We start from the raw sequence: 25,595 nt of genomic DNA, 5'->3' as shown, positions 1-25,595 counted from the left end.
CCCGGGCGGGCCGACCACAGGAGGGGCCCAGGCGGCAGCGCTGGAGCAGCGAGCTCCGGGCACCCACCGCCTTTCGAGGAACCTTCTGTGGTTTTCACCCTGCTCCCCCCTGCCCCGCTCTCAGCCCCCCCCTCGTTAGCCTGCCCCCCTTTCAGCCCCTCTCCCGCTCTCAGCCCCCCCGTTAGCCCGCCCCCCTTTCAGCCCCTCCCCTGCTCTCAGCCCCCCCCGTTAGCCCGCCCCCCTTTCAGCCCCTCCCCTGCTCTCAGCCCCCCCGTTAGCCCGCCCCCCTTTCAGCCCCTCTCCCGCTCTCAGCCCCCCCCGTTAGCCCGCCCCCCTTTCAGCCCCTCCCCTGCTCTCAGCCCCCCCGTTAGCCCGCCCCCCTTTCAGCCCCTCCCCTGCTCTCAGCCCCCCCCGTTAGCCCGCCCCCTTTCAGCCCCTCCCCCGCTCTCAGCCCCCCGTTAGCCCCTCCCCCGCTCTCAGCCCCGTCAGCCCGCCCCCTTTCAGCCCCTCCCCCGCTCTCAGCCCCCCGTTAGCCCGCCCCCTTTCAGCCCCTCCCCCGCTCTCAGCCCCCCGTTAGCCCGCCCCCCTTTCAGCCCCTCCCCCGCTCTCAGCCCCCCGTTAGCCCGCCCCCCTTTCAGCCCCTCTCCCGCTCTCAGCCCCCCCCGTTAGCCCGCCCCCTTTCAGCCCCTCCCCTGCTCTCAGCCCCCCCGTTAGCCTGCCCCCCTTTCAGCCCCTCTCCCGCTCTCAGCCCCCCCGTTAGCCCGCCCCCTTTCAGCCCCTCCCCTGCTCTCAGCCCCCCCCGTTAGCCTGCCCCCCTTTCAGCCCCTCCCCTGCTCTCAGCCCCCCGTTAGCCCGCCCCCCTTTCAGCCCCTCCCCTGCTCTCAGCCCCCCCGTTAGCCTGCCCCCCTTTCAGCCCCTCTCCCCCGCTCTCAGCCCCCCGTTAGCCCGCCCCCTTTCAGCCCCTCCCCTGCTCTCAGCCCCCCCCGTTAGCCTGCCCCCCTTTCAGCCCCTCCCTTGCTCTCAGCCCCCCGTTAGCCCGCCCCCCTTTCAGCCCCTCCCCTGCTCTCAGCCCCCCCCGTTAGCCTGCCCCCCTTTCAGCCCCTCCCTTGCTCTCAGCCCCCCGTTAGCCCGTCCCCCTTTCAGCCCCTCCCCTGCTCTCAGCCCCCCCCGTTAGCCCGCCCCCTTTTAGCCCCTCCCCCGCTCTCAGCCCACCCCCGTCAGCCCCTCCCCCGCTCTCAGCCCCCCCCGTCAGCCCCTCTCCCCCGCTCTCAGCCCCCCCGTTAGCCTGCCCCCCTTTCAGCCCCTCCCCTGCTCTCAGCCCCCCCGTTAGCCCGCCCCCTTTTAGCCCCTCCCCCGCTCTCAGCTCCCCCCGTTAGCCCGCCCCCCTTTCAGCCCCTCCCCTGCTCTCAGCCCCCCCCCGTTAGCCCGCCCCCCTTTCAGCCCCTCCCCCGCTCTCAGCCCCCCGTTAGCCCGCCCCCCTTTCAGCCCCTCCCCCGCTCTCAGCTCCCCCCGTTAGCCCGCCCCCCTTTCAGCCCCTCCCCCGCTCTCAGCCCCCCCGTTAGCCCGCCCCCTTTCAGCCCCTCCCCTGCTCTCAGCCCCCCCCGTTAGCCCGCCCCCTTTCAGCCCCTCCCTCTTTCAGCCCCCCCGTTAGCCCGCCCCCTTTCAGCCCCCCCCTCCGTTAGCCCGCCCCCCTTTCAGCCCCGCCCCCTTTCAGCCCCTGCTCGGTCGCGGAGCCCGGCTCGCGTCAAGCCTGGCGGGGAGGAAGCCCCTCCCCCGCTGTAGGGGGCGGGGCTGTGTGCGTAGACCTGAACGCCGATCACGTGATGGACGGTATCCGGGTCGCGCGGGGGTCGCTGGGTCACGTGTGCGGCGATGGCGGCTCCGGGGGAGCGCGGGGCGGGGGTCGGCGCCGAGGAGGCGTTTCTCACCTTCTACAGCGAGGTACCGCGCGGCGCGGCGGGCGAGGGGCGGGGCCCGGGCTGTGGCAGCCGCGAACCCGACCGAGCTCGCTCCCCTCCCCTCCCCTCCCCTCCCGGCGAACCCGGCTCGGGCCTTGCCCAGCCCCGCCGGCAGCGGAGCGGGCCCGGGGTCTTCCCCGTCCCGCAGCCCCGCAGCGCCGCCGGCCGGCAGCGGCGAGGTCAGAGCCCGGGCTGTGACAGATGGTGACGAGGCTCCTGCGCGCTGGCGCGTCCGCTGCCCTTTGCCTTGGAGCCCCCCCGTCGCGGGGACCCTCCTGCTTTGCGGGCAGGCGAGGGAGAAGAGAAGCACTGACGTCAAGGTGCCCTCCCCCAGCCTGTCTCCAGAGCGGGGTGGGGGGAGGGGTCGGGATGGAGTTTGCTGGCTACTTTAGGGAGTGGTGCAGGGCCAGGGCAGTGGTGAGCCTGCCTTAGCCCCACTGCACCCCCACCCAGGAGCAGCCTGAGGTAAGCAGTGTCCAGTTGGAGCCCACATCCTGAAACCCTACCCCAGTCATGAACCCCTCCTGCACCCCAAGCCCCTGCCCTTGGCCTGAGCACCCTTGCATCCAAACACCATCCAGAGCCTACATCTAGAACCTCCTCCAACACCACAACGGCCTGCCCCAAGATCAGCTGAGAGCCTCTCTCGCTCTCCAAATCCTTAATCCAAGAACAGATCCTGCACCCCAACCTTCTGCTCCAACCAGGTGAAAGGGAGTGAGGATGGGGGAGGAAAGCAGGGGTGAGGCCTTGGAAAGGAGGCACAAAGGAAGTGGGGCAAGGGTATTTGGGTTTGAGGTAGATCTTGGATTGCATTTAAATACAAAAAGTGATCTCGTGCTTAAAAAGATTGGAGACCACTGTGCTAGATTCTGCTGCTTGCTGGCCACTGTAACAAGATGGGAGATAGGGCAGCAGGGATACACAAACGGGGAGCGGAGGGGTGCTGAATTACTCTTCAGCACTCTACTCTATGTCACCTAAAAGAAGTTTTCAAACTAAACTAAAATTGCTGGTGAAAGTGGAGGGGTTTCATCTCATTACCCTCCTTGCAAATGAAGATCTAAATGTGTGACATTTTACTTGTACACTGTACCTTGAGGATCACGTTCAATGGGAATTATATTAGGGATGCAAATGACTAGTTGACTATCCGATAAGCAAATGCTTATCGGATATTTGACAAGCTAGTCGACTACTCGTTCTCCCCCCCCCCCCCCCAACTTGCTGCCTCTATCACACAGAGACAGCAAGGGGGGGAAGCGGAGGGGGCAGCTTCAAAGCGGCAGCGCCACATGGAGTCAGGGACCAGACTCCGGGCTTCACATGGCACTGACGCTTTGATACACCGTGGGCAGCTTGGGGCCTGCTGGCATGCCCCAGCTGCACACGGCATTTCAAAGTGGAAGCGCCACGTGGAGCTAAGACTAGCTGGGGACTCTCTCACTCGCCCTGGGCTCTGTGTGACGTTGCTACTTTGAAACGCCACATGCAGCCTGATGTCGGGCTCCACAGCGCTTTCACCTTTGAAGTGTAGCAACAGCCCTACCAACTAATTGAACAGTTTATGCAAATTGCATCAACTATTTGATTAGTCAGTTAATCGAAATTTAACTTCCCTAAATTATATGCTTTAGAACAGTGTTTTCCAAACGATGTTCCGCGGAACCCCTAGGTTCCGCAAAGTGAAAATAAGGGTTCTGCGAGAAAATTCCATTACAATAACATTTTATGATTAAAAAATAATTAATATTTAAGCATTTATGAATTTTATTGAAAACTATTTTCATTTGTGTTGATCTCATGACCTTGTTTAGTATTTGTTTATTATTATCCTTACTTATTTGTGGTCTACTTTTTTCAGCTCCATTTATTAAACTGTTGTTAGGGGTTCTGCAAAAATTTTTCACCTTTAAAAGTGTTCCAGGGCCAAATAAAATTGTGAAACACTTCTTAGACAGCTCCCCTTTTTCATTGTATCTGCCCTGAAAGGGACTTCGGGTGTGCACACCAAGCACTGCATCAGTGCCAAGCCTGTTGCACTTCATCACTTGGCCCATTCGGATGTAGAGGATTTTCTGCTTCTTTGCACCACTCTTAAGCTTCACATAAACTTGCATCAGTTTAACATGAAAGTTGTCTACAAATGAGCAGTGTCCCTGGGCTGTTTGCCAGAAGCTGGCAATGGGCGACAAGGGAGCATTCCTTGTTTTCTTCCTTCCCTCTGAAACACTTGCCACCGTTGGAATACTGGGCTGGATGGATCTTTGGTCTGAGCCAGTATGGCAATTCTTTGTTGTGCTAGTTTAACTGATTTTTAAAGTGGTCATTTGAACCGATGTATGTGGGCACATAAGAACAGCCGTACTGGGTCAGACCAAAGATCCATCTAGCCCAGTAGTCTGTCTGCCGACAGTGGCCAACACCAGGTGCCCCAGAGAGGGTGGACTGAAGACAATGATCAAGCGATTTGTCTCCTGCCATCCTTCTCCAGCCTCTAACAAACAGAGGCCAAGGACACCATTTTATCCCCTGGCTAATAGCCTTTTATGGACCTAACTTCCATGAAATTATCTAGCTTCTCTTTAAGGCACTCATCTCATTTTAGCTTTCTTCTGTGGAGAAGAAGGAAAAAAAGTAAGAACCACCAAAATTAGACTGCTCTTAAATAAATAAATCTGCATGCCAGTGTGTGCCAGCTTAATTAAATCAGTTAAAAGCACACGTTAGTTAAACTCTTGAAGGTTGGTGTAGATAAGGCCTTAAGGGGCAGAATATGTAGTTTAGAGAGTGATGAAGGCTAAAGTTGAGCATCATTGTTAGGACATCAAGAATCAAGTGATACAGGGGCTAGGACGTAGCTACTGAGCAGGTTAATGCAGAAAGAAGCAAAAGCAGTGTCTGGATTGTTGTGATTGCAGAGAGCTAGAAAAGCTGGAGAGACAGCATTGTTCTATAGCAGGGGTGGGGAACCTCAAGCCTGGGACCAGATATGACCTCCAGTTTGCCTGGATCTGGCTCTCCAAGCTCAAGGGTCTCCCCCAGCATTGGGGAGCTCATGCTAGCACTCCAGTCTCCCCACTGCGGGGCTGGAGCACACAGAATCTATTAGGTTGGGCCCCCTTAGGGTCTGGTATGTGAGGGGAATGTGGGGAGTGTCTTTCTCCTTCTCAGTTGGGGGCCAGTCAATGAGGTGGTGGGTTTTTTTGTTTGGTTGGTTGGTTCGAACTTGCATGTAGCTCCTGACTGACTTTTCTGTGAGTCAGTGGCCTGTGACGCAAGAAAGGCTCCATCCCAGTTCTATAGCATTATTCAGCAAAAGAATAAAGTGAGCTAAGCAAATACATGAGTAAGGAAAGGCTTCCAATGAGCTGATGGCTGCAGACCTGAATCTGGGTGGCATGTCATATAGGTTGCTTTTGGATAAAATCCTCTGTCATAGTGGTCATATGAAAATGTAGTTAATTCTGTGGTAATAACTCAGTGCCCTCTCTAGGTGAAGCAGATCGAAAAGCGTGACTCTGTTTTAACACCGAAAAACCAGATTGAGAGATTGACCCGGCCTGGATCCTCTTATTTCAACCTGAATCCATTTGAAGTAAGTCTGAGACTTCTCATTGCCTCCTACCTAGAGATCAATCTGTACCTACTGGATATTTAGCTACCATTGAAAAATACAAGCAGGGCTCTTCAGATGGATTGTGTCCCCTCATGCTTCTTACTTAGCCAATAGGAAGCACAAACTGTACAGGCACCTCCTGCTGGCAGGTTTCACTGGTATGCTCTGTCACTGACAGACGTGGCAGGTATATGGCTGGCCTCTTCTGGGTGAGGGTATAAAACGAATGTTTTACTGGCTTCCGGTCTTCACAGTATCTTGACTCTGTTTATTACTTGTGTAATTTATTTTGTACATCTGAAGCAAAGCTTTAGAACAGTTGCTCTATGGAGTGAAGTTATGTAACTTTCAAGGCAGTAAGTAAATTCAAGTCAGTAACTCTGACATGGTAGAAGATCATCAAGTTGTGTGAAATGGGGGCGTGCCCCGTTTCTTTCAATGTAACATGCATACGTGCAGTAACAAAGCCTTCAAGCTGTGCTGTATGTATAACAGTAGCCTGAGATTCTGCCGGAACTGGCTCTTTGGAGGGTGCCTTTGTGCAGGTCTCCTGTTCCTTTCTACTCTCAGAAACTCAGCCTTTTATGTGTCTGAGTTTGAGCTAATGAGGGGCTCATTTGCTCTGTCTACCAGTGTGAGTCTGCAAGACACTTGGTTAGAAAGTGGATAATTTTTTTCAGAAACCCAACAGCTGCACAGAGGGTTTCCTCTCTAGAATTAAAGTTAACTGCCACTCAGGCAGCAAAACTCACCAGTCTGTTTTAATTTCAAGATGAGAAAAATGTGTAAGTCAAACAAACAGCATAAATGGGAAAGACTGACACAGATATTTGATCAGATCAGTGATCAAAAATGTTAGAAATTTTGGGCAGAAAACAGGTTGTTAAAAATCACTTAACCTGCCAGCTCCAATTCTCTCTTCTAGACGAGTTGAACTCTGTTGAAAGTGGAGTTAGGAACTAAAGGTGGCTTCCTGGCACCTCTGCCTCACTGAGATACTGGGGTTAGCGGGAGAATGAAACAGCAGCAGTTCTAGCCATGCACCCTCTGCAGCACACCTCTGCACTACCCGGAAGTCCCCCTTATATAAGCTGGAGATATTTCCAGGGTGGGGAGTTCACTTTCTTTTTGTTCCCGAATGCCAGGGAAACAGGTGTTACAGGGCTGGGCCGCAGGGAACCTGACAAAGAGTGCCTGTTGTGAAACTCTTTCTGCTCTGGATCCTTCTAGGTCTTGCAGATGGATCCTGAGGTCACAGATGAAGAAATAAAGAAGAGGTTTCGGCAGGTATGTGGCCATTGTATCTAGTTGTGGTGGTGCTGAATGCCTCTGGTAGGTCCTGAGAACTTGGTCAGCTTTGTGTGAGCATAAGGAGAATACCCATGAGGAACAAGCCCTTACGCTGTTTTGGAGCCGCTCTTGCTATCTGTAATGACTGAGGTGCATGTTGGCATCGCTGAGGAGTACTGTCCTGGATGAAACTGGATCTTAGTTTGACTAAGAGAGTGTTGAGGTGCCCAGTGCATATTTATATTGGCAAAGTCCCTGCCCCTGTCCCTACTTGTGGCTTGTATGTACAGCTAAGCAGTCCCAGGAGCACTGGGTTTAACAGAACAACTCTCATTCTTCTGGGGAACTTCCCAGTGTTGTGGGAGAATGGGATGTGATGAAGAGGATTCTACTCCCAGTGGTTGCATTGCGTCCACCCAAGCTCCCCTGTGGTCTGAGGAAATGAGTGAGGCCCTGAGTTATTTCTCAACATCTGTGATTGGCCGGCCTTAATTCTCTGCACTTTGCTTCCCTTACACAGTCAGGATGTTCAGGCCGCTCAGCTGAAATATCCTACACCCTAGAAATAACCTTGCTGAGGAACAGGGCATATTTATATGCAGCAGGGGACCTCTGGAGCAGCAGGACTTAAGGACAGGTGTTTGTGCTACACGGTGAGCAGCACAAGTGAAGGACTGAGTTTTCCGTCAGATGTGCTCTCCCTGAGCTCTTGTGGATATGCAGATTCTGATGCCCACCAGAAATTGAACCCTAAAACTGCCACTGATTAGAATGTTCTCTTAAGCCATTGGTCAGGCTTCTCTGAGTGGTGGAAGCTCTAGTTAGTCAATTTTCTCTTCACTAGGAGAGAATGAAGCAGTGTGATTTCTTTTTAGCCGATGCTTTTCTCCTGTCTGACGTTGCTTACCTCAGAAAGATGCCTCCATGCAAACAAGCATCTGACATATCCGTTATCTATAAAAACGATTCTAATTTTGTAAAATTTTTTCGTTCCTTGTAGTTATCCATATTGGTACATCCTGACAAAAATCAGGATGATGCTGAAAGAGCACAGAAAGCCTTTGAAGGTAATACCCTGACAGTGTCCCTTGTGGTGCTGTTGCACTAGTGTTTCTCCTTAGCAGGTTTTGATGCTTTAATTTAAATGCGGAAGGACCTATTTTCTTCCCTGGATAGTGAGGGACTGCAAACTGGGACGCGAATGCAGATGTGTTTGGAGGGAAAGAGAAATGCAGCTATTCAGTATTATTAGTTTGTCTGACAGCTGCAGAATTCATGGCAGCAGGTGCTCTGCTACAGTCTGCTAATAGACAAGTGCCTTACAGGTCTAGTGGGACGTCTCTAACTGGGACTGTGTGCAGGGCAGTATTTTGTGGATTTGGGGCCTGCAAGTTCCACTAAAGCCAGTCGGCATCATGCAGCATAAAACTAACCACCTGTCGCTCTAAAACCCACCATTTACTGGGACTGAGATTACCAAACCACATGAATAAGGTTTAGTTTTTGGCACAGATATTTTTAGTAAACATCATGAGCAATAAACAGAAATTCATGGACGCCTGTGACCTCTCCCTGATTTTCAATAAAAATATCCCTGACCAAATGGGGAAGCAGGATCAGCACCAATTGTTGCTGGGGCTCTCAGGTCCTCCCACTGCTGTGGTGAGTGGTAGCTCCAGGATGCGCCAGCATATGTGGAGGCTGTGCTGCTGCACAGTCTCCTTGTCCCTGGGGTGGCTGGATGCTCCGGAGGCCCCCACAACAGCTGGAAGATGCAGGGTCCCCTCGCTAGGGCAGGGGCTGGGAGTTGCGGGGTTGGCTGGGAGCTCCAGGCCTGGGGCAGAGAATGCCCAGATTTCTGGGAACTCTGTGACACACAAATGAATCCTAAATGTGGCCAAGTCTATATTGATATTTATTCTAGCTAGTTGGGTCTTGACTGACCTAGGAGATTCCTGGAACAAAGCCTACAGTAGTCACATGGTAGCTCAGACAGCGAGCATTCTGGGAAGATGTTTGCATATGTGTTAACTGAAGTGTTTTTTGTTAGCTGTGGACAAAGCATACAAGTTGCTACTGGACCAGGAGCAAAAGAAGAGAGCCTTGGATGTGATACAGGCAGGGAAAGAGTATGTGGAACATACTGTAAGTACTCAGTGTGTGACAGCCTTTGGTGCTCAGAGAATTGTTGTCCTTTAGTTGTACAGCACAATGTAGCTTAAGGCCAATAGGTGGGCTGCCCAAAACTGAGAATAGATCTGTGCCCCAAATAGCTACAGTCCAGCTGCATGAGCAAGAATTAACTTTAAACACAAGCTATTGGGCTCAGTACAGAGGTAACAAGGTGAAATGTAATTGCCTGTGATTCAGGGTTGGTCTAGATGGTCTAATAGTCCCTTTTGACCTTAAACTCTAAGAGGGAATGATACACAACAAACGGGAGAGAGAAGAGGGTGGTTAGAACTGGCCGTGTAGTGGGCAGTTGTGTTTTGGAAAGACACCTGCAAAGTGAAGGAGGGAGCTGAAAGGCTGACTCTGTTATCCAACCAGCATAACACACTAAGCTTGAGAAGCAAGCTGATTAGGGGACCCTCAGGAGACTTTCGAAAACCATGGTTCTCAACCTGTTGACCATTGTGGGTTGTATCCACTGCTATCTGTATGGCCCTGAGGATGCCACATGGGCTGCAGGTCTGTGCTGGTTGGGCTGCAGGTTGAGAATCAGGACTTAAACCAAGGAACTCTTCATCTGTTCTGCTAGCTGTTGTGGTGAATTTTCAGTAGGCTGGCACAAAGCGTGTGTGTGTGTATGTATGTATCTAGAGGCATAGCACTTAGGTGTAACGTAAAACACAAATTCATCAGGTAAAGGGCTCTCTGCAAAACACCAACATACATGGGTGTGTCTGGGGTTGCAAAATTAGCTGGACACCTCTATCCTAACCCCTGTAACCTGCACTTTTTGTTCTGATGGATGGTGCTCTTTAGGTGAAAGAGAAAAAGAAGCTGCTAAAGAAGGAAGGAAAGCCAACCAACGTTGAGGAGGATGACCCGGAAGTAGTAAGTTGCATAAGAACGGATATTTTTGGTACAGTTTAAAGAGGCTGAGTACATAACACTGAGGCTACATCTACATTGCGCGCTCTTGCACAAGAACATACCCAAATGAGGTGTGGCGATATTCATTTGCATACATTCTTGTGCAAGAAAGCGCAGTGTAGACATAGCCTGAAGGTTTGTGTGCATCGTATCTCAGGACTTCAAAGAGGAATTGGTTCTTGTCCCTGTGCAGTTTTAAGTAACCCATTCCCAGTCAAGCCATTCCAGTTTCTTGCATTTGGAGGGTAAGGGACACCTGGAACAGGTAACCATCTTGGCTGATAGCCACTGATGGAGCTGTCCTCCATGAATTTACCAAATGGTTGTTTGGGTTTTTTTTAACCCATTTATACTGTGGCCTTCACAACTTCCCGTGGTAATTGTGTTACATGAAGAAGTACTTCATTTGTTATAGTTTTAAACCTGCTGGTGGTTGATGTTATCAGGTGACCCTAGTTTAGCATTATGTAAAGGGGTAAATAACACTTCTCCCATTCACTTTCTCCATACCAGTCATGATTTTAAAGCCTCTGTCATATCAGCCATTAGTCATCTCTTTTCTAAACTGAACTGTCCCAGACTTCTTACTCTTTCCTTGTATGGAAGCTGTTCCAATAATTTTTGTCTCTATATCTTTTCTAATATCTCTTCTTTGAGAGAGGGTGACCAGAACTCCATATGGTATTCAAGGTGCTGGGTGTGCTATGGATTTATATAGTGGTGTTAACAATATTTTCTGTCCTATTATCTATCTCTGTCCTAATGGTTCCTAATATTCGGTTGCTTTTTTGACTGCTGCTGCACATTGAGTGGATGTTTTCAGAGAACTGTCCACAATGGTTCCAGACTAGAAGTCAGTTAGATGGTCACGATGGTCTCTTCTGACCTTGGGAATCTGTGACTCCATTAAACAGTTTTTATTTCTACCGTGGTACAGAAATATGTATCTGGGGTTTGGAAGTGAGTACAGCATTACAGGAAAACTGATCAGTGAGCATGCTATATAACAGGGGTGGGGAACCTTTTTTGGGTTGGGTCCCCGACCCACAGACAGATTAGTTGGGGGCCGCACTCAAGTGAGAAACCAAAAAAATCCCAAACCCTCTCTGACATGGTCCCCAACTGAGAAGCAGAAAGACACTCCCCACATTCCCCTCACACACCAGAGACTAGAAGTGCCCAGCCTACTAGATTTTGTGTATTCCAGCTCCACGGTGGGGCAAGCAGGGGGCTAGAGCACCAGTGCTGGCTCCCCAATGCTTGGGGGCCCCTGAGCCTCGGGGGCTGGATCTAGGCAAGCTGGGCCTGAGATTCCCCACCCCTGCTATATAACCATGTGGGCTCTAGCTGAGTATGTAACTCCTATCTAAAATTAATGCAATTAATGTAATTGTGTAGCTTTATTCTGTTAATGTCCAGAGTTAATACCCTGCTAGAGGCCTGGTTGGTTCACCGATTTAGGCCTTCATTATTTGGCCAATATCCCATTTTACTCTGTTTCTAGTACTGGGCATTTCTACGTCACTGCATTTTGTGCAGTAGAATAATGACGTCCTTGATGCCAACAGAAACATGAACAGCTTGGAGAACTCAGTGTGGTCCTGTAGGCTGCAATACGTTTTTGGTTCAATAGCCTCTTCTAAACCACATGAGTCTCAAAATCTTAGACCTCAGTGGTTCAGGAGCCAGATTACTGTTCAGCATTACCCAATTTCAAACCTGTTTCAACATTGTGAAATGCACAAGCTGACATGGTGTTCTCCAAATGGCAGACATAAGAACCAGATTGACATCTGCCTGTGAAAATTCACATTTGTCATTGATCACCATATGGTCAAAGCGAGAGAGGAACAGATGATGGCAACAGCCATCACCCTGTGACAACCTTTATCAAGCTAAAACTGAGACGTGTGGGTTGACCAAACAAGGGACATGGACATTAAGACATTGACAAGCTAAAATTCCCTTAAGTATAGAAAATCTTTGTTTTTGCATTTCAAGAATAAGTTTCAGGCATGTGCAGGCCTTGATAAAGAGGTGAATTCAGATGAGGAGACCATCAAGAAGTGGGATAAAACAACAGCAATTTATAAACAAAGCAGTGAAGCCTGTGTAGGCTGCAGGCAGAAGAGAAGGAAGAAGCGGATTACTCAGCATGTAGAATGTCATGTGAACCAGACAAGCCTTGAAGAAAAAGTTTTAGGCACAAAATCCCAGAAGCTAAAGGACTAATACAGTAATTCCTCATTTAACACTATAGATGCGTATCTGTTAAAGATCGTGTTAAGTGAAAACATGTTATGCGGGGTCAATTTTCCCGTTTAAAATAATGGAAAAGGTGGGGGTTGCGTTTGCGCTTGCGGCTCCAGCTTGCAGGACCGGGACATCAGGTTGGGGGAGAAAGGGGACTGGGGAGGTGTTTGGCTCTGGGGAAGGGAAGGACAGGGGAGGGAGCTTGCAGCCAGCGGCTGGGTTTCCCCAGCTGGCCGGTTGTTTTTCAAACAACATGACCCTGTCCCCACAATAACACCATTTCCCCTAGGGCCGGCCAGCAGCCAGCAGCTGCATGAGGCTTCCCCTGCCTCCTTACAAAGCGGCGGAGGTTTGCTGCTCGCAGCGCCATTCCCTGGTGACCCCCTCTGGCCAGATGCCTTGCATCCGGCCAGAGGAGGTCACCGGGGAATGGCGCTGTGAGCAGCAAACCTCTGCCACTTTTCAGGGAGGCAGGGGAAGCCTCACGCAGCTGCTGGCTGCTGGCCGGCCCTAGGGGAAATGGTGTTATTGTGGGGACAGGGTCATGTTGTTTGAAAAATGTCCCCCCCCCCCCCAAAATCGTGCTATTGCGAAAACGTGTTAAGCGGGCACGTGTTAAGTGAAGAATTACTGTACCAAGAGACATTATCAATATAATGTCATTTCTTGGCTCTTACAAGGTATTTGATCTCCCAGTGTGCCTTGCTATACTTAGCAAGGCACACTGGGAGATCAAATACCTTGTAAGAGCCAAGAAATGACATTATATTGATAATCCTGCAACACAAGCAGAGAATGCAGCAGCTCATAGTGAACAAGGAACCATCTGCAAAATAACGCAACATATCAGGGGTAAATAGCAGCAAACACTCTCAATAGAAGAACAAGGAATACGCTGGACAGAGTTTTTCAAAGAATTGCTGATTAGGGAGCTACCTAAAGGAGGCAAATATCTGGGAGGCAGACAAAGATCTTGGTATCACGACAAACACCCCAGTTAAGGAAGAGCTCATCCAAGCCATCACATGGGAAAGCTCCTGGCAAGGATAACTTGAATGCAGGACTGTTCAAGGTGAATTTTGAGTTGGCAGCATCTTGCCTGGCCCCTTTGTTCATAGCAGTCTGGGAAAGACAATGTGCCAGATGAGTGAATCCATGGGGTGTTAGTGAAGATAACAAAGAAAGGTGTTCTCAGATAAAAGTGTGATATTACAAAGTACTGCGTAAAATCATAATCCAGCATTTATCAGAGATAGTTGATAGCCTTCTCAGAAAAAAGCATGCCGTTTTTTGGAAAGGGCATAGATGCACAGACCAGATCTGCGCTCTACAAAATGTATTACATTAAAACTCCAGTGGTCCGGCACTCCTGATGGTCCGGCACCATCTGGAACCCAGAAGTGCTCCAGGCAGCCAGACAATTGGAGCTGCTCTGCCCCCGGCTTCCCTGATTCAGCCGCTGCTGAAACTGACCAGCGGCTGACTTGGGGAAGTCTGAGGCAGAGCAGCAGAGGTGCTGCCGGGTTGGTCCCGCAGCGCCGAGGGGTGCATCCTCCCCCCCACACTCCACCCCAGACCCCTCATAGCCCCCCCCTTCCTATGGTCCGGCATATCTGATAATCCGGCACCTCCTGGGTCCTAAAGGTGCCGGATTATCGGTAGTTTACTGTACAACAAAGCTTAGCATGGCAACAGCAACGCTACATAAACTTCATAGACTGTTAGAAGGCATTCACAGGGCTAGCCTATGGCCCATTCGGTGGGCATATGGAATCCCTCTGCATGTAATCAACATAATCAAAAGCTTCTCTTTCAACTTTATGTGTAGTTTTGATCACAGTGAGCTCAGTTTTGAAGTCAAAACAGGAGTACAAGGGATGTGTCCCATCTGCAATCCTCTTTAACACTGCCATTGACTAGGTAATGCAACCTACAACAGAAGATGTGCCAAGAGGCATTAAATGAACACCCTTCTCATCTCTTGAGACCTGCACTTTGCAGATGATCTTGCTCTCCTATCACGTACTCAACACTGTATATGAGAAAAAACAACTCAACTCAATGCGTTCACCAAGCAAATTGGATTGAAAATCAACTGCAGTAAGACCGGTATCATGACCTTTAATATTCCCCCATCATCATCTGTGTGGTAGAGAACTACGTTCTCACTAACATAGAAATATTCACATACTTGGGCAGCACCATCAGCCAGGACAGTGGAACAGGCCAGGAAATCCAGAACAAAATCAGGAAAGTCAGGAACACCTTCAGGGGCTTAAATACAATCTTGAAATCAGTATACAACGCCAAAATCAAACTCAAGATTTTTCAGCGTTGTGTATTTTCAACACTACTTTATAGTGCAGAATGCTAGGGCATGAGAAGGCATGGCATGCCCAAACCATCTTCTTTCCGCATAACTTGCCTCAGAAAAATCCTGCATATCTTTTGGCCCACCTCTGTTGATACAGTGCAACCAAGAGGATATGAGCACCATCATTGCCAGCAAGCATTAGGCCATGTGCTTTGGAGGGAAACTGATTCCATCGTCGAAGTTGCAATAAGATGACACCTGAAGGCAAGAGAACACAATGCCAATCAAAAATGACATGGCAAAGAGCAGTGGACAGCGAGCTGTAAAATCTGGAGCACAGCTAGACTTGCCAGAAACAGACAAGGGAGAAGGAGCTTCATTGCTGCCCTAAGTGCTAGAAGTGTAATGGGAACATGAGGATGAGGATGAGGATGATGCCGTAAAAGAGCCGCCCTAGTGTGAGTGAAGGGTAAATGTTTAGCTTATACTCACACACTTACTCTTCTCACAGTAAAAGGTTAATAGTTTAGTGCAAGTTGATAACCTGATTGATTAATAACGTGTGGCAAGGAGCTACAGGAGATGCATTAAAGAGCCACTTGCAGCTCAACAATGACAGTACAAGATAGTAAAAACACTTGATGTAAGTTCATAGCTGTTTTTTTGCGAAGTGGAAGCTGGAGGTTCATGTCTCTGCTTCTGGGGTGCTCTGCCATTGAGCTCACAATGCAGTCTGTTTCTATAGATATTTAGAAACTAACAGATGTTCTACTAATTTCAGTCTTTGGTTCTTATAAAGGGATTTTCTATTGACAGCAACAGAAGAGCCCCCAGGGAAGTATTACTGTTTACTTTCCATTTGTTTCCAGAAGTTCCTTGCTCTGTGTGTTGGTTATTAATGGTTCTTTAATACCCAGGGTTCCCATTTAAAACCCAGGGTTTTAAATACCCTTTAAACCCCAAGGTTCCCATTTTCAGGCCATTTTTTAGTGTTTAATGATTACGCAGTGAAGTCCTTAATACCTGGGTAGAACTCTTATGACCTTTCCGTAGCAGCTGGCATGGCTGCACTGTAGGACTCGATAGAAGTCTTGTGTGGGAGAGCTTTGATTTAGACTCTGCTTTAGTAATAGCAAGTGGAAGAAAGATCAGGATTGGATAACAAGGAATTCTTTTCTGGTGCAGGCCATCATGAGGGGTGTCTCCATTCTGCCCCCCCCCCCCCCCTTTAGCTGGATTGCTAGTGGGGCTGGCCCTCTTATAAATTAAGGGAGCATGAAACTACAAGCATTAAAATTCAGTCATGTGGTATGTGATTCTGCCCTGCTGTGATCCTTGACTTCCTTGCTGTGAGAGCACCTCCACCCCTGAACACTTTCCCCTTCCTTTCCCACCAACTGCAGAACTTAGGAGCGGTACACTTCTTTACTCTAGCCCGTCACACCCGCTAGTTGTGCGAGCAGCTGCTGGCAGTGAAGATCCGGAGGAAAAGGGAAATTTTCCCTTGAACAAGAAAAGGCTGGAGTCGTCTGCTGACCTGCGAGGTCAATGGAATTGCATTAACTTGGATGCCAAGAGATGAGCTTTGATGCCACACCACGTTATGAGTAATGCTCCTTGACTGTTAGTCTCCCATGGAGCTTTTTACTTGTCCCTAATAATCCCTGGATGCTAGAATGTAGAACTGCAAGGCTAGTGCACAACAGAGGCTTCTGTAACCACATTACAATGCATAATGTTGTTGCAATAAAGTTCTGTTATTTACAGTTCAAACAGGCTGTGTACAAGCAGACGATGAAGCTCTTTGCTGAACTGGAAATTAAAAGGAAAGAAAGAGAAGCTAAAGAGATGCATGAAAGGTATGAGCAACACTCAAGAACCCTCTGTGTGAATGAGGATTTTTTTTTCAAGTTTACTGAGAAGAAATTCTGTGTGTGTAAATTTACAGTGTGGAGACTTGGTTCTTAAAGACAACATTATTTTAATCTGAGGACGCTGGCATTTCCCAGAGGAAAAATTAAATATATTGGCATATATATTTGTATGTAAATAGTATGCAAAGGGCTGAATTCCAAATTTCAGTTATGTGCCTGAAATCTGTTGGGTATTGTGTGGTGTCATATGGACCCATCCATGTCCTGGTGGGTCATATGTGTTTTACATGGTCTAGTCTGTGTGTATATTCTGCCCTTTTCATCTGTATGGCTTGAAAGTAGGTCTTGTATCAATCATGCTACCTTGCACTAGGGATGTTTAATAGTCGATTAACCTCATGAATTCTTATCGGTTAGGTGACTAGTCTGTAGTCCCCAGGCAGCCCCTGTCCAGGGGGAAGGGTCTAAGCTCCGAGACCCAGCACGAGCTGGAACTGAACCGGGATGCCTACCCACCTGGCTCCTAATACATTTTAAATGCAGAGCTGCAGCAGGGGTAGGTCCAGGACGCAGTGCAAGCTGGGACCGAGCCGGGCTGCTGGCAGCCTGCTAAAAAATTTACTGGCAAGGGATGGGGGGAAATGCGTGTAATCTGTAGCATTAACCTATAAGCTTTTGCTTATTGGTTAATTGGTTAATCGACTAAACTGTTACATCCCTACCTTGCACTTCTAACTATATGTTTAGAAGTGAGTATTTCATCCATTCGTTCTGAGAAGCAGTTACTCTCCCCATCGTGGTCAGAGCAGATGTCTCTGTGGTGAGGCCTTGTGTTAATATTTAATGTAGATGCTGGTGGGTCCATAACACGGCTTTATGGCCTCTTGTACAGGAAGCGACAGAGAGAGGAGGAAATTGAAGCCCAAGAGAAAGCCAAGCGAGAGCGAGAATGGCAGAAAAACTTTGAGGTAATCTGCAGCATAACCCACCTGCATTTAGGGGGTCAGGTCCACTGTGGGGTAGGCAGCAGAGCATGTACATGAGGAACAAGGAAAGCCATCCCATCTGCGGATGGCACAAGGCATTCCAAGTAGCACATTTTAATGAAGGATCCTGTAGCTGCCTTATTCATGGGCAGGAAGAACATCCTTGTGTGTCTCATGGGTGCTGATGGGGCATCTCACAACCAGGGAAAGATTGAGACCCCCTACCCCTTCTCAGTCTGGTGAATTGCAGTCCATTGTTTTTCATCTCCAGGTCATGAACTGATACTGGCCAAGTCAGGAGAGCACATTTCCTCTGAGCCTGCATCATTGCTGGCCAGTGGTGGTTAACTTCTGAGGGCTGCTTAACAACCAGTGTGGAATTGGTCAGGGGGTCTCGGGCTGATTCCTGGTGGTCAGGCGCTCACATCACAGAGTATCCAAGACCGAAAGGGGATAGGGGTGGAGCTCCTCTGTAAGTGTACTGATGTCGGGAACTGGTGTGACTGACACTCTAGCTGGGAGAGAAGTGTTAGAGCATGTGAATCTTGCTCAGAGCCTAGGTGTGGGGCTGGAGTTGGAGACATTTCCTGAGCTTGTTTCAGATTTCTTGTTCCAAGGAGAGATTCGCCTCTGGGTGCTCAGTGCTGCAAAACAAATGTTTTTGCTTCAAACAAAATTTGGACCTGAAAAGTGACCCTGAAAATGGCACCTTAGCTTTCCCTGTTCCACTGAGTTCACAGATAAAAAGCTTTTTCTGGCTGCCACTGCACTGTGCTCCTGCTGGTCGCTCTGGCTCTTTCTGGCATGCGCGTCAGCACCAACAACTGAGGTTTGGCCACCAGAATGTGGTGAATTGTTCTAGCATGCGAGCCAAAGGGGGAATCTAACTCCCCTCCCAAAGCTGGGAGGCTCGGAGAGGTAAGTTAACCTCACTTTGTGTTACTGAAGCCAGCAGCTCTGACAGCTGCACGTAGGGAGCCACTCTGTGGAGTAGGAAGAACCACATTTATAACTGCACTTTATATGTAAACTGGACCCAGGCTTATCTTTTTGAATGGATTCCTTTTTCTATTAATGCTCCTGCCACATCTCCATCTGATTCACTAGTATTTGTGCATGTTTGTCTCACTTTCCTCTCTGCTGCCTGTGCTCCAGTGTGTCTACTTCCTGGAATTCTAGGTGTCAGGAAGGGAAAGATTCAAGTTGTGCCTTATCTGTCCCTGGGCAGTAAGAGATGGTTTCCTATAGGGCATTTGGCAGGGTTTGGCTGAGATATTTTGAGGTGACCTGCAAAAGAGAACTCTCCAGGGCTCCTCCCTTTGGCTGCCCTGAAAGTTCTCTTAATTTTTCATGCTTTGTTCTTATGTCAGATTCTGATCGTCGCGTAGCTTTTGTTTTAAGAGATTGAGTGTTGTGACATTAGCAGTCAAACAGAAATGCAACTGAACAACTGAAAAGGGATTTTTCTTCTGGCAGTTGAAAATTTGGGTTTTGTTTAACCCATTAAATTCACACGCCTTGTAGACATTGGTGAGAGAAGCTCGTTTCTCAAGGCATAGCTTTCTCCACCTGTTCAGCAGAGTCCTCTGCTCAAATGGAGAAGCAAGTCTAGACAGTCTGGATATTTGCAGGGTTAAAAGCAGGAGGAAGAAACGCTTTTTAAAAAGCTCCAAATCCTGTTTGGATGTTGGCAGCAGTAGGCAGAGTCTGCACTTCGGTGTAGGTTGTCGTCCTGGACCTAGCCCTGGGATGGGGCTGTGAAATTGTTGGCTTGGTACTTGTGGTCCTTTCCCTAATGTTATAAGAACATAAGAATGGCCAGACTGGGTCAGACCAAAGATCCATCTAGCCCAGTGTTCTGTTTGCTGAGAGTAGCCAATACCACATCCTCAGAGGGAGGGATCATAACAGGGAATCCTCACGTGATCCCTCCCCTGTCTCCCACTTCCAGAGAAACAGAGGCCAGGGACACCATTCCTATAGCCATTGATGGACCTAACCTCCATGAATCTATCTAGCTCTTTGCTGAACCCTGTTAAAGTCCTGGCCTTCACCGCATCCTCTGGCAACGAGTTCCACAGGTTGACTGTGCACTGAGAGAAGAAAAACTTTATTTTGTTTTAAACCTGCTGTCTATTAATTTCATTTGGTGACCCCTAGTTCTTATATTATGGGAATAAGTAAACAACTTTTCCTTATTCATTTTTTCCATACCAGTCATGATTTTATAGACCTCTATCATACGTCCCCTTAGTCTCCTCTTTTCTAAGCTGAAAAGTCCAAGTCTTTTTAATCTCCCTTCATATGGGACTCGTTCCAAACCCCTAATAATTTTTGTTGCCCTTTTTGGAATCTTTCCCAATGCCAGTATATCTTTTTTGAGGTGAGGTGACCATATCTGTACACAGTATTCAAGATGTGAACATACCATGGTTTTATACAGAAGCAATAAGATATTTTCTGTCTTATTCTCTATCCCTTTTTTAATGACTGCTAACATTCTATTTGCTTTTTTTACTGCCGCTGCACACTGAGTGGATGTTTTCAGAGAACTATCCACAGTGACTTCTTGAGTATTTGTAGCCAAATTATTCCCCATCATATTGTGCATGTCTAGTTGGGCTTATGTTTTCCAATGTGCATTACTTTACATTTATCAACATTTAATTTCATTTACCATTTTGTTGCCCAATCACTTAGTTTGGTGAGATTTTTTTGAAGCTCTTCACAGTCTCCTTTGGTCTTAACTATCTTGAGCAGTTTGGTATCACTTTGAGAATGTTGCTACCTCACTGTTTACCCCTTTCTCTAGATCATATATAAACAAGTTGAATAGGATGGGACCCAGGACAGACCCTTGGGGGACCCCTCTAATTACCTCTCTCCTCTTGGAAACTGACGATTTATTCCTACCCTTTGTTTCCTGTCTTTTAACCAGTGCTCAATCCACGATAGGACCTTCCCTCTTATCCCATGACAACTTACTTTACTTAGGAGCCTTTGGTGAGGGACCTTGTCAAAGGCTTTCAGGAAATCTAAGTACCCCACATCCACTGGATCCCCCTTGTCCACATGTTTGTTACCTCCCTCAAAGAACTCTAGCAGATTAGTAAGGCAGGATTTCCCTTTACAGAAACCGTGTCTGTTACATCCCTCGACCAAAGTATGAGATAAGTGACTAGTCAACTATCCAATAAGCATAGTTGCTTCCCTCCCCCCCTTGCTACCTCTGTCAGAAGCCGGTTTCCCCCCCAGCACCATTTCCCCGGGGGGTGGGGACAGGGGAGGCAGAGGACTGGGTGTGAGCCGGGAATTCGCTATCCCAGCTCGTGCCTGGTTCCCCCCATGCCATGGTGTTTTAGCCTTTTAAATGTATTAAGGGTCTGGCTCTTAATTTAAAAGACAGAGCCGCAGCAGGGTTAGCTCCCAGCCCCTGGCTAGCACAGTGGTGCTAACCCCACTGCGACTGTGCAGTTCCCCCCTTATCAACTAATCGACTAGTCGATGGAAATTCTATTGACTAGTCAATTAGCTGATTAAAAACCATTTAACATCCCTACTTTAGTTCTTCTCTGTGTTCCTTGTCTTCTGAGTTGGTCTGGATCAGGTGAATTGTCTCCTCCCACCCTGGGTGGCTTTCTGCTTTGTGCTCCCTCCTGCCCTTCCAAATGTGCACAGCTTTATTTTACAGTTGTAATTGTTAAAGTTGGCATATGTGGCTCAGTGGGGGCCGTTTAGGCCTGGCTTGAGAACTGAGCCATTTACAGCAATTGCTGTGAAGAAAAGCAGGCTGGAGCATCCCACCCTGCTCATGCACTTGCTGAAAATTTTCGTTCACACAGATTCCAAGCCTGGAAAATTTCCCCCAGTTGGGAGTATTAAATCTGGGCTCTAGGATGGAAGCTGTTTTGCAGCTCTAGCAGAGAACTGGGGCCACTGCAGCGTGACCATGGCCAGGCTCCCCAGCCTGAGGTCCATCGTGTTAGTGTTAGTCCAGGCACTTGGGATACCAGTTTAGTGATCTGTGTAGAAACTGGCCTAGTTAAAGCAGGACTATCCCTTCGGGTGGGTGCAGTAGGTATGAAAATGCCCCACTCCGAGATAGCTCATTTCTCTAAATGTGTGGCCATGTGTTCTACTGGCTTAAGTCTCTTCATATCCGGGTAATTCTGGCCACCCCAGGGGACTCTACTGCTCTATTGTGGTTAGAAAGTTTTCATCCCAGAACTGAAATGGGTATGAAATCTGTCTAGACCTGCCCTGGTTCAGGATGGCCTGAAGGCCTTAGTTAGCACGCTGGGGCAGGCTCTATGCTTGTCCTGCTTGCTGCGTGCTGCTCAGATGGTGTGCAGGCAACCCCTCCCTCCCCCAACACTCCCTTTTCTATCCCACTGTCTGCAGCCTGTTGAGTTGATAGGGGCAAGCTCTGTGGGATGCCCCACTGGGGCCTGGACTCGCTGAGCCAGGTGTCCCTTCCAGTCATGTCTGAGAGCTGGTGGAGGAGGAGAGGAAACATACGGCTTTCCTGTCTCTGTTGAGGGCTGGCTTGGGAAGCGGGTGGTGCAAAGGGAGAGGCTGAAAGAGCAGTGGCTAGGGTGCAGGTTAACATTGGCACAGAGGCCTACAGGGGTGTGAAGGAAGGCTCTGGTCTGTGACCTACGACTCAGCTGTTCGGGGCTGATTGGTCAGTGACTTGAGGCAGAGGTTGGAAGTGAGGTTCTTGTTGGCTTTGTGGTAATGAGGATTTGATGGCCCCAGTTACTGCTGCAAACCCTTTGCTGGTCTCTGCTAGAGCAAAACTACTCTGGCACCAGTGGCTGGAAGCCATCCAGCAGCTTCCGTTGGTCCCGGCCGCGGGCCCGACCGGATTCATGGAGATGGAAAACGCCACTTACTGTGATTCTGCTCTTGTGTGTGCTCTAACCCTCCACTGGACAGATTTCACAGGGTGTCTCTGATTGGGGGTCCTGACCCAAAAGGGAGTGGCAGGGACGCAAGGTTATTTTAGAGGATTGCAGTATTGCCACCCTCACTGTCTTCAGCGCTGTTGGGTACTTTGCTCTGAAGGCAGCACCCTGCGGTATCGTGCCTGGCCATCCTTACTCTTGTGCTGCCGCTGCCAGAGCTGCGCTCCAGGCCAGCAGCTGCTGCTGTCTAGCTGCTCAGTTCTGAAGGCAGTTACATGGTGTGATGCCCTGCCTGCTTCTGCCCTGCTGCTTGGAGGTTCTGCCTTCAAAGCGAAGCACCTGGCCAACAACCGCTGCTCCCCTGCCTTGCCCTCTTCAGAGCTGCACAGCAGCAAGGGTGGCCAGTCGCCACCTCTGCTTAGCAGGAGGAAGGGGGCAGTACCAGTTTCCCCTTAGGAGCCCTCACAGCACCGTTGTGGGACAGGGCCCCCACAACTGCGCGGTGACATTTCAGGTTGAAATAGCTTAAAAATAAACCAATTGATACTTTTCAAACCCTGGGACACTGAAATTGAGCAGAATAGGCCGGATTTCGCTAGGGCCCTAGTCACCTGCTCTTCAGTGCCTGTCTGTGTCCAGCTCCCAGCGGCTGGCAGTCGTGTGCACTCTTGCTAGGGCAGTGGTGATTGCTGCTTCCCCCCGTACCCTGGTCTGCACCCCTCCCTCCTTGGCAGCCATGGCTGGGGCTGGAAGAGTGGCCAGGGCCACAGATGGGAGACTGGTTTGGAGCTGGACTTGGTGGAATTCGCTCCCATTTCTTGTGGGCCTGGCCCAAGCCCGACCATGTGCTCTGTGAGGGGTGCACCCCACAGTTTGGGGCCACGGTGCTAGGGGGTGGTGGTGGGCAGCGCCCTGTTCTGGGTGAGGAGGAGAATGCCAGCAATCAGCTAGAGTTGGTAGGAGATGACCCATTCTTGGCTCTTGTTACTCTTCCTCCTCCTCTGTCCTGCTCAGGAGAGTCGGGATGGTCGTGTGGACAGCTGGAGAAACTTCCAGGCAAATACAAAAGGGAAGAAAGAAAAGAAAAACAGGACCTTCTTGAGACCCCCCAAAGTAAAAATGGAGCAGCGCGAATGAGTCTGGCAGCAACTATGCACGAGCAAGTCTCCTCTGCCCCTCCCGCTTTTAAGGACTTACTGGCCTCTAGAGTAATACTTGCTTTTCGGTAGATTGCTTTGTTCAGTACAATTGAATATTGGTCAAAAGTATTTTTTGTACTCTGTACATTGAATTAGGGCCATGTTATAAAATCAGTCATGAACCAGCTGCTCGTAGAATAACTGGCTTATGAGGGTCCCGCTCTTGTTACTGTCCTGTTGGTTTGCAGCCCTGTAATTTAATGTTTTGTACTTCAGAGATTGTGTTGTTCCTCCACCTTCATGTATAGTTTTGTGAGAGTCGAATTGAACGAGATGCTGAAATGGTGCCTGTCACATTCCCGGGCCTTGCCCTCAGCGAGTCAAACTTTGGAAACTGTCTACCAGCGGGGAGTCATTTGCCAGCTTGACGTGCATGGGGGGCTTGAACCTGCCTTGGAGTTGTGCAGTTAAATCTCCTGTAGCCTCCCCCCCCACACCCCACGTCACCTCACATCACCTCACCCCACCCCACCCTAAGCGTGTGGTGCTGAAAGCCACAGCCTGTATCTGACTCCTAAGCTGCAGTCTCTTGGCTCTCCTGTTCAGAGCTTTGGGAATCTGACTTGCTAGTCACCTTCTGTAAAGAAACCTCTTTTCTCTTGTTGAATAGTCAGCAGCGATGTTCTGTATGTAAAATAAATTTTTACCCAAATTATTTGATTCTTGCTCCGAATCATTCCAAAGGTGCACATTTGAGCTGTTGAGAGAGAACATCAGCCTGGGTACTTGGCATGTCTTTGTCGGGTGTGAATGCTTCTGGCTCCTAATGACAGCTTGCAAGCAGGTCACTGTCAGAACCGCTGTGACTCCATTGTGGAGAGTGGAGATCCTTTCTCTGTGGCTCTGCTCTGGCACTGCGTTCTCTCAGCAAAAGCAATGGGCGTTAGTGTGCTGAGGGCAGAGTCCGGCTGACAAAGAGCAGAGCGGCTCCTGCTCCAGGAGTCCCCCTCGCTGGCGCCTCTCGCCCTGGGGATGCAGATGCGGGACAGTCTGCCATCACTGCTGTGCATCGGAGCAATTGGGGAAAGGCCTGCCAACGAGCACTGCTGGTTTTCCCCGGAAGTAGGAGCCGTTGGTTGAGACGACGTGGCCACTGCCTGCTGTGGCTGCCTAGAGCGTGTTTGCGAGTGGAGTTTCCATCCATCTTGCTTAGTCTGGTTCTGGAGCTTTGCCACATGGGCTCCCTCCCCTTGCAGCTGGTAATTGGGCCCTTTTGTTTTAAACCAGCTACCCGTTAATTTCATTTGGTGACCCCTAGTTTTTATGTTATGGAAGCAAGTACATACTTTTTCCTTATCTACTTTCTCCACACTGGTCATGATGTTATAGCGTTCTTTCATATGCCCTCTTAGGAAAGAATAAGCTGAAAAGTCCCAGTTTTATTAATCCTGCCTCCCATGGCTGCCTTTCCAAACCTCTAATCTTTTTTGTTGCCATCTTCTGAACCTTTTCCATTGCCAAGGGATTTTTTTTGGGATGAGGTGACCACATCTACACGCAGTATTCAAGATGTGGATGTACCATGGTTTTATGTAACGGCAGTAAGATATTCTTTATCCCTTTTTAAATTATTCCCAACATTGTTTGCTTCTTTGCCTGCTGCTGCACATCCTGCTGGTCTCTCTTAAAAGATGAAACCAGACCTCTCGCTCACTGGGGGAGCAGTCGCCGTCTCCCTGAACACAGGAGCTGGCACAGTGTCCCCCTCGAGGTGAGCTGGAAGTGCAGATGCTGGTGTGCCAGCCACTTTCCGAGTGGATCAGACTCTGCTGAAAGTCGGAGCGTGTCCATTTCCGTAGCCCTGTGGCTGGGGAACGTGTTACATCTGGCCAGAGTCCTGGGGCCAGGAATAACGTGCAGAGACCTCTCGAGTTAAGTGAAGGATACTTGCTGGGTGTTCACGCTCGGAGAGGTGGGTTTCACGCTGTGCACTCCTCCCCCATGCCCTTCCTTGCACCCAGTTAGCTAGAGCCCAGTGTGGTTACAACATTGGTATCCGCATCCATTCCCACTGAACCGAGTCACAGCTTTCAGCACTGACTGCCACAGGTCTCCAGACACTTGCAGTGTTCTGCACATAGCAGCCCTGGGACAGA

The 25,595-nt window shown here is 49.4% G+C and overlaps 1 protein-coding gene across 2 annotated transcripts; it reads left to right on the top strand.

Moving 5' to 3' along the window:
- The first annotated feature begins 1,786 nt into the window (after nt 1-1,786).
- On the top strand, nt 1,787-24,154 carry DNAJC8 (DnaJ heat shock protein family (Hsp40) member C8). Of its 2 annotated transcripts, XM_075909063.1 has the most exons (9): nt 1,788-1,941; nt 5,455-5,556; nt 6,808-6,864; nt 7,868-7,934; nt 8,918-9,012; nt 9,856-9,927; nt 16,301-16,392; nt 17,300-17,375; nt 23,315-24,154. In XM_075909063.1, exons 1-9 carry the CDS (start codon nt 1,873-1,875, stop codon nt 23,435-23,437), a joined length of 753 nt encoding a protein of 250 aa, XP_075765178.1. In that variant the 5' UTR covers nt 1,788-1,872; the 3' UTR covers nt 23,438-24,154. The 2 variants fall into 2 exon arrangements, with proteins under 2 accessions (XP_075765179.1, XP_075765178.1); XM_075909064.1 differs by lacking the exon at nt 17,300-17,375 and having other exon boundaries at nt 1,787-1,941.
- The last annotated feature ends 1,441 nt before the right edge of the window (nt 24,155-25,595 follow it).

The sequence above is a fragment of the Pelodiscus sinensis genome, chromosome 25 (genome assembly GCF_049634645.1).
Source record: "Pelodiscus sinensis isolate JC-2024 chromosome 25, ASM4963464v1, whole genome shotgun sequence".
Taxonomy (NCBI): domain Eukaryota; kingdom Metazoa; phylum Chordata; order Testudines; family Trionychidae; genus Pelodiscus; species Pelodiscus sinensis.
The sequence above is the reverse complement of the archived record's forward strand: the minus strand, read 5'-3'. Positions and strand labels throughout refer to the sequence as shown.